The following is a 12,302-nucleotide window of genomic DNA, read 5'->3' as shown; positions in this document are numbered from 1 at the left end:
TTTTCCTCTCGAATTGTTCCTTATTACTCATTTGCTCTTTTTTGCTCATTTGTTCTTTATTGCTCACTTGCTCACTATTGTTAACTTGCTCTTTTTGCTCACATGCTTTTTTGCTCAGCTGTTTTTTAACACTCACTTTTTTTGGCTTTGCTCATTTTTACGTACTGATAGCTCATTTTGCATTCTTCCGGTTTTTATTGTCTTCAAACTCACATTTTCGTGTTAGCGCCAATTTTTGTTTCGCCTTTAAAAATTCATTATGTCGCTAATCCGGAAACACAGTGAGATTTGGAATCATTTTGACGACATAGGGAGTCAACAGACCGAATGCAAAAATTTGAGCCGGCACTTTAAAAACAAACACCCTACAGCTATGGAGCCCGTTGTTCGACAGAGCGAGGAGATAACGGTGTTGTACAAAACCCTCAACCAAAAATTACAAATTTTGTAAATAAGCCGTTGTCAGATGGAAAAGCAGAACAAATTGACCGCCAGCTTGTGAAAATGATCGACAAGGGTCATCACGCTTTGCGATTGGTTGAAGAGCCGGAATTCAAAAAGCTTATTGATGATGTCTCGCACGCTCCAGGGTATAAGCTTCCCACAAGAACGTATTTCATTGTCTGTTGTGTGAAGAATTCAGTAGCTTTGAGCTGTTCATGAACAGTGAGCAACTGAGCAATGTGAGCAATGTGAGTGAGCAATGTGAATGAGCAACTGAGCAAAGTGAGCGAATCGACTCACTTCGAAAAAAAGAACAAGTGAACAAGTTCCCCAAATTGAGCAACGTTTACCCAACACGATTCCACGGCCCCAATGGGCGGAGATATATCCGCCATAGCTCGTGATCTTGGGTGGTCGACGCGGACCTACATACCAAATTTCAGCTTTCTAGCTCTTTAACTAACATGATTTCTGGTATATCGGAAAATGCATTTTCCAATTTGCCACGCCCCTAATGGGCGGATCGGGAAAATTTTAACACTTTATAAATCGGAGATATACACGAGTATGTGTTCCAAATTTCAAGTCTCTAGCTTCAATAGCGCCGAAATAGATTGCGTTCATACGGACAGACAGACGGACGGACGGACGGACATGGACGGACGGACAGACGGGAGCAAGACGGACATTGCACAAAACCAACATACTGATTCACTTTCGTGAATGAGTATAAAAAGTAGCTATTAGTTTAAAATATTATTAAAAACATTTAGATTACAAGGTGCCAATTTTGCGAATGATTACTACTGTTATATACATATATTGTTTTTTGGAATATTTAGATTTAAAATTAAATTTACTATAAACATTTAACGAAACCGAAGATTTAATAATAATAAAAATGAATTCTCATTATGCTAAAGTATTGGATATGTATGTAAACTTATATTTACAGAATATTTTCTGACAAACGATTCAGCTCTTAATATGCTATAATACTATCATAATTATCAAATATGTATGAGATTTATAACGGATAAAACAGCGAAACGTAGTAATTTGACATGGATAACTCTCCAAAAGTTTACAGTAAAATATATTCATTTTTTACCAACCTTAAATACAAATAAACCGAGTAAATACACAAAAAGCGGAATATGGACGCAACCGCTTTTTGTCAAATGCCAATTAGCAAACGATTGGAGAATGACAAGATTTTTTAGATGATGATAGCTAAATTTGCGAATAATATTTCTGACAGGATCTAAATTAGCTATGCGAATTTGTACAATCATGTATCAGCAGATACATGACCCTAGCACATGTTAAATTCACAAAGTTGATATGTAAAAAAATATAGCTACAGATCGCTTTTCTGTCCTTTTTGGCTATTACATTAATTTGCACAATAATACCAACAAATTTTTAATTGATAAGAGAGTATATCAATTTGAGGCTGTTTATTAATTCTTGCATTATACACTCGTAAATTTTATTTGGCACGTTTTTAATATGCTTAAAGAAAATTTTAACCAATAGCAATTTTAATCACCAAATTAAATCATTTTAAAATAACAGATTGTATAATCGATTCATAATCTTTATAAACCAGTAGAAAAATTCTCATGCCATATAGGATAAACCATAATTAAAACTAAAAAAAAATTTATTTTTATAATTTTAAAAAACAAAAATGATTATCGGTGAACCGAAGATTGAATACCCTTGCAGAGTTGTGATCTATTTATATTACTGATGAAACTTCAGTACATTAACATAAAGCGGGTTGGTAACAATTCACATCCTTATTTTAGTAGACAGTTAACTATAAAGTGTTCAGCTATTACCTTTATTTGTTATTTTCTTAGTTCCTTAATGGAATGGTACATCTAATTTCTACCAAAAGGACTGTGTTAAGAGATCGATAACTTCGTACCACATTTTGGCTTTTAATAGAAGGGCCGGTAGAAATATGACAATAGATGATGTTATTTGGTCGAATATTTGTTCGGAATCATATTAAAAACAAGTAAGAAAGCTCTAGTCGAGACTACTCGACTACGAGATCCCCTGAACCCTTGGAGCAATAGATATTTCAATAATTTTTCGCGTCCTTCAGCTTACTCAAGAAACACGCACACACACAGGCACGTACGCACACACAGGCACACATACACACACACGCATACAGACACACATACACACACACACACGCATACACACACAAACGCATACACACACACACATACACACATACACACACACATACACAAACACATACACACACAAGCACCCACGCATAAACACGCATGCACGCTGCAGTGTGCGCTTACTATGAGAAATTAATTGTTTAATAACTTTTTTTATGGACGTACGATCTTCATGAAACTTTCAGATTATGATTATAACATAAATATGCATGTAATTGCCAAAGCATAAGTCTCTAGTATTTGAAATTTTTATTTAGTATTTTATATTTTTACAAAAGTGAGGGTGAGGGGGTGAATTTAGAAGTGGGGGGTTAATTTTAACAAAAACCGAAATTGTATAAATTGCATGTAAGCATACATTAAAAATTTGCAGACTCTAGCAATAAAGGTGTAGAAGATATAATTTTAGAACTGGTTTTTGATAAGGTTTTTTATCGATAAAAAAGATCGGGATGAGTTATCGATTTTTAATGATAAACTTGATATGCGCGCTGTAATTACGGACATTTAAAAAAAAATTTGAAGTCTCTAGCTCTTATATCTTCTGAAATCGACGCGTTCATACATACGGACAGACAGACGGACAGGGCCAAATCAACTCAGCTCGTCGCCCTGATCAAGAATATATATACTTTGTGGAGTCTGCCACGCCTCCTTCTCCCTGTTACATACATTTCAACAAAACCATTATACCCTGATTTCCCATTGAAAATGGGTTCAGGGTATAACAAGTAACAACGTTGCAGTCGGACGTTACCGACTAAGGAATACTCATTCACACCTCATCATCAATTTAGTAGATAAGTTTATCTCTAATACTGTAGAGAACTAAGTTTTTCCCCATTTGCCACGCCCCTATTGGGCGTATACACCTTATTTTTGTCAATTCTTAGGCTGATGACAGAGTGGCCGCGATAAACGATGCGATGCTATAAGCGAGACTTATAGAAGCGATTTGCAAAGCGATGCCATGTCAGAGTGAAAGAGAGAAATATTGCTTGAATTACCAAAAAGAATATATTTCACCTACTAACCAACGGCTATTTAAGCTCATCGCGCAACGAAAACACACGTATAAGACAAGCTTTATTACGCGATAAAGCGAGAGAGCATATCCATTTTATAATCATAATCGGTGTGTGTGTGTGTGTGTGTGTGTGTGTGTATGCGTGTGTGTGTGTGCGTGTATGTGTGTATGTGTATGCGTGTGTGTGTGTATGTGTGTGTGTGTGCGTGCGTGTTCCTTTTGTAAGCAGAAAAACGCGAAAAATTATTCAATTAGCTATTGCTCAAAGGGTTCAGGGGATCTCGTAGTCGAGCAGTCTCGACTACAGCTTTCTAACTTGTTTTGTTTTAATGTAATTAACTAGAAACATTATCGAAAATCTGAGAGCTAGAGAAGTTTGATTTTCGTAGTGCATTGTCAAGGTAAATCCTTGTAATATTGAAAATATACACCCCAAGTGGGCGGATCGTAAAAATCTTGATATTTTTTAATTTCAGGGTATGCCGTATCTTATGAAGTCAAGTCACTTATTACGACGCTATATGCTCAAAATTTTTAGTATTATACGGACAAACGGACGGACACCGAGATGAAAACTGCAGAAAACCAATTTAACAATTTTACTTTCGTAGTCGAGTAGAAAAAGAAGAAAACGTCTGAAGCTACTGACTAAAATATTTCGAATTGTTATGTATCGTCTCACCATTATAGTGTTTGAGCACTCAAGACCTTGTGGACTTGATTGACTAAAATATGATTTCTCAGTACCAATATAAATATATTTTTAAACAGTGAAAAGAAGAAAGCCCTTTTTTATCATTTAATTTTTCTTTTTATTATTCATTGTAGTTGTGATTTTTAAAATTTACTTTGAGAGTGATTAATCTACATTTGTCGTACGACGTTCAACTAAACAATTCATTTAAAAAAATGAATTTAAATAAATCACATATTTTATATGTGATTAATATTTGATTATTAAATTATGCATTTCTATGCATAAACTCTGGAAATAAATTACAAATCTGCAAGGGCTTAAATAAATTAATAATAATTAATAAGAATACAATTAAAACGAATAAAACAATATATCTTTAACTAATTTATGATCCAATTTATTCAATGCTGCTTGAAAAACTATAATATATAATAATAAAACAGCCCGTAAGTATGAAGTTTTGTTTCATAAATTTGTAAACACCTAAAATCAAACACATCCAAAACATTGTTTTATAGACTGTGGAATTCTTTTCCATCTTGTTATGATACAACATATATATATATATTTTTTTTTTTTTTTTTTTTTTGTAGTCTGTTTGGTGTCCCATCATAAATTAATTGAAAATATTGATATTATATATTATAATATAGGTAATAATTAATTACTTAATGTCTGGAAGGAAGCAGGTATAAGAAATATAAGGAACAAAAAAATATAAATAAATAATATATATAACCTAAACTATTAACTATATATACATATACACTGCTAGTCTTGGGTTAGACGCACTCGTACTTTCGTTAATATATGCTTTTTAACTTTTATTTGGAAAGCAACTTTTAAAAAGTGGATATACAAAAATGTTCGATATTCGATGACTCTTCAAGTATACAAAACATAAAAATTTTAATTTTATAAAATAGCAGTTTTTTTTATTCATTTTATGAAAACTGTTAAAAAAAAAAGGAACTTTTTTCTTGGTCACTGAAATAGACGCACTTAAACAAATTCATTTTTTGTAAAGCAAGAAACTTCATTTTAAGCCTTAATTTAATTTTTTATCAATATTTGAATAATAAGTAAGTATACAAAAATAATTTCAATAATGAGTGCTGCCTCCTTTGTTCGAAATAACTTCATAGATCCGGTCTTTCATAGAGTGATACAATGAGTTTATGTAGCTCAGTGAAATCTCGCTCCAAGCGAATTTAATTGCAGCGTATGGTTTACCCCCTTCAAATACTTTCCTTGAAAGCCATCCCCAAACATTTTCAATTATGTTAAGATCTGGGGAATACGGAGGCCAATTCATGACCTGAACATTTTCACTCGTAATAAATGACTTCACAACACTAGCGTTATGGATCGGAGCATTATCTTGTTGGAAAACCCATGGCAATGGTCCGAAAAGATCCCTAAGATTGAACTGTCCATGTCATGTATTCTCTCGCATACTGGAGCCTTTTTTCTTTATGTATAGCATTTAGAGGTGTTTTTTTTTTCTTAATTTTCAGACGCTTTAGATGTTTTGCATTTCTAATTGTACGCTGAACAGTTGAAAGGCTGGCGTTTACACCGGCTGATTCCTTAATTTTAGCTGCAGACTTAGTCGAATTTGAAGCAAGTTGAACAATTTTACGCTCATCTCGGGAAGTAAGTGCTCGTTTTCGCTTTTAAAGTATGTTCCATATGCCTCTGGATCTTTCAAGTATCTGTCAACAGTTCTGGAGCTGCGTTTTATCTTTTTGGCAATATTTCTGTTTGACAGTCCCTGTGAGTGGAAGAAGTCTTCTTTTTGACGCTCCAATAAGTTTAACATAGTAGCTTTTCCCATTTTTTCTTTTAATATCACTTCAAAATGATTGATTTCTTAATTTTTAGCTTTTATCCAATCAAAAACGATGCAGTTTTTCACACAAAACTAAGAAAGTGAATGTGCGCGTAATTCATTGACCAACCAAAAAGCCATGTGATTGCATAGAAATTTCTAGAGTCTTCGAATTCACAGTTATCTTTTCGAATATCAACAAACTTTTAACAGATGTTTTTCGACTAGACTCGAACTTTAATAATAAACAAGAACGTTGCAGTCGGGCGTTACCGACTGCGGAATACTCATTCACATCCCATCAACAATATAGTAGTTAAGTTTCGCTCTAATACTGTAGAATATACAGGTTTTTCCGATTTGCCATGCCCCAACTGGGCGTAACGGTACCCTAACTGCAAAGTTTGAATGCTTACTCTCAAAAAAAGTGAAAATTACAGGGTATTTTTCAATATGCCACGCTCCTAAAGAGGAGTAAAAATTATTTTTTGGGCAATCGATAGAGGAGGCTACCAGTAACTCAACTATATTTAAGCCTCTAGCTATTATACTTTAGGAGATGTAAATGTTTGTGGTTTGCCACGCCCCCTGTGGGCGGACATATATCCGTCAAAGCTTTTTGGTCTTGGGTGATCAGCCCGAGTATATATACATAATTTGAGATCTCTGGCATCAATAGTGTCCAAAATATAGCAGAATTAAAAAAATCACTATATCTTCAGGTCCGATTTGCCACGCCCCTAACGGGCGTAGACTTATAATTTTGTCTTTAGACTTTATAGAATCATAACATTAGCTGACATGCAAAATTTCAGCATTCTAGGTTTACAACTTTAGGAGATACGGTTTTATCCGATTTGCCACGCCCCAAATGGGCGGGGATATATCCGCCATAGCTCGTGATCTTGGGTGGTCGACGCGGACTTACATACAAAATTTCAGCTTTCTAGCTCTTTAACTAAAATGATTTCTGGTATATCGGAAAATGTATTTTCCGATTTGCCACGCCCCTAGTGGGCGGATCGGGAAAATTTTAACACTTTATAAATCGGAGATATACACGAGTATGTGTTCCAAATTTCAAGCCTCTAGCTTCAATAGCGCCGAAATAGATTGCGTTCATACGGACAGACGGACAGACGGACGGACGGACAGCCGGACAGACGGACGGACAGCAAGACGGACATTGCACAAAACCAATATACTGATTCACTTTCGTGAATGAGTATAAAAAGTTTTGGCAGCCAAGACATGCCTAATAATTAAATAAAACCGTTTTTTTTTACAAAAATTATGGGTGCGTCTAACCTAAGACCAGCAGTTTATAATAAATAAAGGAAGTTAATTTATTAATGATTATATATATTAAGTGATTAAGAGTTAACTAACAACTGTGGATTTCGTACGTTTTGTAAACTTCACAGCTCTCGTAAATTATGGATGGATTTTACATTAAAATTATTTATTCAAACTGGACATTTAATTTAATTTAATAAGTGCTCTCCTCCGAATAAATTTATTTTTCTTGTCTTTCAATACCGCATATCAGGGTGAAAAGCGACGCGATGCCGGCGCGCCAAATGAAATTGTGGCATGCACCACATGTGGCAGCAGTAATAGCCCATGCACCCATTCGGTCAATAATGGATGCGCCACAGAGGTAAAAAATAATACATTAACTATACAAAAAAACAATATTTTAAATCATATACTATTTGTCCTCAGACCTGTTTTGTACAGATGCGCAAAAAGGAGCCGCCACATCCTATACGTGTGGCTAAGACGATTGATGTCATTGCAAGAATAACATTTCCAACAGCCTATGCGATTTTTCTCATATTTTTCTTTGTACACTATAAGGGATTTTCATAAGGCTAAACTAATATCAACATCAATTATCAAGCGCTTTACTAAGTAAAATCAATTATTAAGTAATCTTCAAATGTGGTAAATACTCGTAATATCTCGGTCATAAATAAATAAAAATTTCGTCGTTATTCAGGACATTTAATTTAAATGTAACAAGAAAGCAACCCAAATTATTTTAAAGTACATTAGTTGAATCTTCAAAACAGTAAATATAAAGCAACAAAAATTACACGTGATAAGCAACTTAAAATAAAACATAATTTTTTGTATGAAATTTAAGGAATTAATTAATTGATATTATTATTATATTTTATTTATATGGAAAAAAATGAACATATAAGAACCTTGTAGTCGGGTGCAACCGGCTGATAAATGCTTTGTTCACAGTGCAATGTATTTAATTGCAGTTTATATGGACATTCTAATAATAACTAGAATACTTTTTCTGCCACAAAATAAAAGAATATTTTTTTTTATTTATATATACGGCTGTATTAAGTACTAAAAGAATGTTGCATTAAGATGATCCGATAACGCAATTTATTACTTCGTGAACAGAGTACACAAAAAAAATCGACTGCTTCATTTATAAGCCGTGAAAAATGCTTTAAATTCAATACGAAAAATGATGCAAAAAATGTATACAGAAAAATATTGTTTTAAATAAATGATTTTTAAGAACTTATGCTGAAAGTATATACCAAAAAGTAACGCCGTCTAAAAAAAACCTCAGAAAAAAAAAAACATATGAATATATATACTTTATTGCTATAAGTAAATAACCATACCACGCTATTCGTACTTACCATAACTACAATTATTGAAAATAATACGGTAAACTCAAATGTGAGGATGCTATGAGTGAAGGAATATTGTTCTAATTAATTATTTTAATGCCTTCAGAAAACTGTCACAAGCAATTTTACCATTTTTATGTTCCTCACTGTACTTTTAAATAAATTTGTAGTTATTTTTAATGAAACTAGTTGTTAAACTCTGTACCCATCTTCAAATTTGTTACTCAGATTTTGAACATTATTTAAAATAAAGTATTAAAAAGTGTACGAAGTCATTTGCAAAACTAATTTCTTTATATGTTTAATTTCACAATTACACTTTTGTAAGCTTCAAATTGCAATAGGAAAATAACTAATCAAATTCTTTAATGTGAATAAATTTTAATATTTCCTAAACGCTTTTCGAACTGCAAACCGAAAACTTAAAATAATTTTCTTTTATTGTCTGCTGAGTATTTTCTTATATTCAACGACAGACTTCCTTTTTTGGAGCGTTTTTCTGAATCACGGTTTAATATGAACAATTCGCTTTAAGTAAGTAATGTATAATTTTCATTATTTCAAAAGTGGGTACAGGGATTATGTTAATCGACTACTTTCAACTAGAGCCTGATTAGATTATTTGTCCTACTAAACCAGAATCAAAGTAACATACTATTAATTAATATTAAGTAAGTCTTATTATTTATTCGTTATTATTTCTATAATGTGTGTCAATAATGGCATATTTGTCCTATATTTGCACCTCATTATGCATGACAAGGATGGAATTGGATTCAATTTTACATATCAATAATAAATATAATGTATAAATATATTTAAAGCCCAAAACCAAAAAAGTAGAAGCAATGTTATCTCAATTACAAATAACTCACCTAGGTATTTTATATACAATTTAGCTTAAAGCGCTAAAATCGCATCTCAACATTTGCATATAGAACAGAGAATGTTTAAAAAACTCAATCCTTAAAGCCTTGTGATAAACTTCACAAAAATTTAAAAATAAATCCTTTGCAAAGATATTTGTCTACTTTATTATTTCTGTAGATTAAAGAGTTATCATTTTCAATAATTTAGAAAAAGTAAGCAAGCTTTAGTCAAGACTGCTCGATTACGAGATCCCCTAAACTCTTCGAGCAACTGGTATTTCAATAACTATTCGCTTCTTTTCTGCTTATAAAAGAAACTCAGGCACAGTGCTCCCTAAGGGAACTTAATTGTTTAATAACTTTTATTGTCGATGATCTATCGATGGTCTAAATGAATTTGCTAATGCACATTTCTATAGCTATCAATGTTTTGAGAAAAACTTGATATGCGCACGATATACACGGACCCTGACCAGAGAACATTGAACCGAATAACCAATAAGTATTTGCTCGGCTCTACAATTTTAGGGCTACTGGCTACGAAAATATACGGAAGCACAATCATTTCGCTTCATGCGCTCGACCGAGATGGTCAAATGTTGAAAATAAGATGCCTCTATGCTCAATTATCTCTTGCTCTCTCTCTTTCTCTGCTCTCTCAAATATGTATATGTATGTATGCATGTGAGCACAATCAGCAGCTCACAAAAATTGAAATTTCTTTGAGCAAGAACCCATGTCTTCCCTTCTATATGAAGAGTATACCGAACTCTTCAAAGCGTTTGCTATGATCGTGCTAAAAGTTGGCGTTTTCGTTATTATTTGTGAGAAGGGTGTGAAAGCGTTGGTGCGCATAAAGAAAATGTTTTCGCGACGAGCGTGCACACGCACACTACAGACCCTGATTTTATGTCAATGCCTCTCTGAATGAATGTTTAAAAAAAAAAAAATGCAGTACCTGATTAATCCCAGTGGGCAAAATAGGATTTTCGATTTTCGATCCCCTACACCTGTGAATATATGTAAATACATATACAGTTAAAATTTACCTTTTTAAAAATAAGCATACTTTCATACACATACTGGTTAAATGAACCCATTTAAATGGGTGCATCTTTATATGTCATAAAAATCATGCAAGTAAAAACTACCTATAAAATGTATTGGGCAGTGCACTTGTCACTTTAGTTAATCAGGTACTTAAATATAAACACGATTCTGAAATTCGAACCGAAAATCGTTCTCACAAACAATTCTAAGTTGTGGTAGGCACACGCCAATGTTCATGTCCCATGCATACAAACAAACACATACACATACGCACATGTAAAGGCACATAGGCAGAAATGATTTTGAATCTACATTAAAAATTTGGTACCACTATCTTTAAAGATGTAGGCGATATAAATTTCTTACTGGTGTTCGATAATGTTTTTAATCGATAACAAAATAACAGAGCAAGTTATCGATATTTGAAGCAAAACTTGATATGCGCGTGCTATACACAGACCTAGGAAAACAAATTCCAAGTTTTTAGCTCGTATATCTTCTGAGATCGACGCGTTCAAACATACGGACAGACGGACAGGGCTATACCGACTCAGCTCGTCGTAAAATTTATTTTGGGACATCGATAGAGGAGGTTACAACTCAACTATCAAAATTTTAAGCTTTTACCTATTATACTTTAGGAGATGTAAACTTTTGCGGCTTGCCACGCCCTCTGTGGGCGGACATATACCCGACAAAACTTTTTAGTCTTGGGTGGTCAGCCCTAGTATATATACAAAATTTGAGGTCTCTGGCATCAATAGTGTCTACAATATAGCAGAATTAAAAAATCACTATATTTTCAGGTCCGATTTGCCACGTCCCTAATGGGCGTAGACATAAATTTTTGCCTTTAGACTTTATAAAATCATAGCATTAGCTGATGTGCAAAATTTCAGCGCTCTAGCTGTAAAACTCTTGAAGATACAATTTTATCCGATTTGTCACGCCCCCAATGGGCGGAGATATGTATATACCGTCATCTTGGGTGGTCGATGCGGATCTATATTCCAAATTTCAGCTTCCTCGCTCTTTAATTAATATTCAATAATATTCACTTTCGTGAATGAGTATAATAACAACTAACGGACAGACGGACGGACAGCAAGACGGACATTGCACAAAACCAATATGCTAATTCACTTTCGTGAATGAGTATAATAACAACTATTCAACATTATCTACCGGAATGCCAGCATACTGGCCTGCTGATCTGTATAAAATTCCAGATTTACTGGATTTTGTTGTATACTCTGGACTACCGCAGAACAATTTCAAAATAGAGGAGAATTTCGATCTGAGCTCTGATCATTCACCAATTATTGTGACCTACGGCTCTACAGTTTGTTTCATGCAGAGACCTTATAGGATCATTAATGCAAAAACAAATATAAATGAATTTAAGAACTGGCTTGAAGAACGAACTAATCTAGACATATCAGTAAAGTCAGGGGATGAAATTGAATGTGATTGAAAAACTCACTAATTCAATTAACGTGGCTGGATGC

General features: G+C 33.6%; 1 protein-coding gene across 28 annotated transcripts in view; it reads left to right on the top strand.

The window, feature by feature from the left end:
• pHCl-1 (pH-sensitive chloride channel 1) overlaps window positions 1-9,897 on the top strand; it is an 89,156-nt gene extending 79,259 nt beyond the window's left edge. For 26 of the 28 annotated variants that reach the window (XM_089467659.1, XM_089467663.1, XM_089467662.1 and 23 more), the window contains 2 exons: window positions 7,759-7,869; window positions 7,935-9,897. In XM_089467659.1, the coding sequence (XP_089323785.1) occupies window positions 7,759-7,869; window positions 7,935-8,081 (258 nt within the window). In that variant the 3' untranslated portion in view covers window positions 8,082-9,897. The other 2 variants (XM_089467678.1, XM_089467672.1) reach the window with 2 other exon arrangements.
• Window positions 9,898-12,302: the final 2,405 nt, after the last annotated feature.

This window comes from Drosophila arizonae, chromosome 4, assembly GCF_054131065.1.
Source record: "Drosophila arizonae isolate 15081-1271.41 chromosome 4, UAZ_ARI_1.0, whole genome shotgun sequence".
Lineage (NCBI taxonomy): Eukaryota > Metazoa > Arthropoda > Insecta > Diptera > Drosophilidae > Drosophila > Drosophila arizonae.
This window is presented reverse-complemented; position numbering and strand designations above follow the sequence as displayed.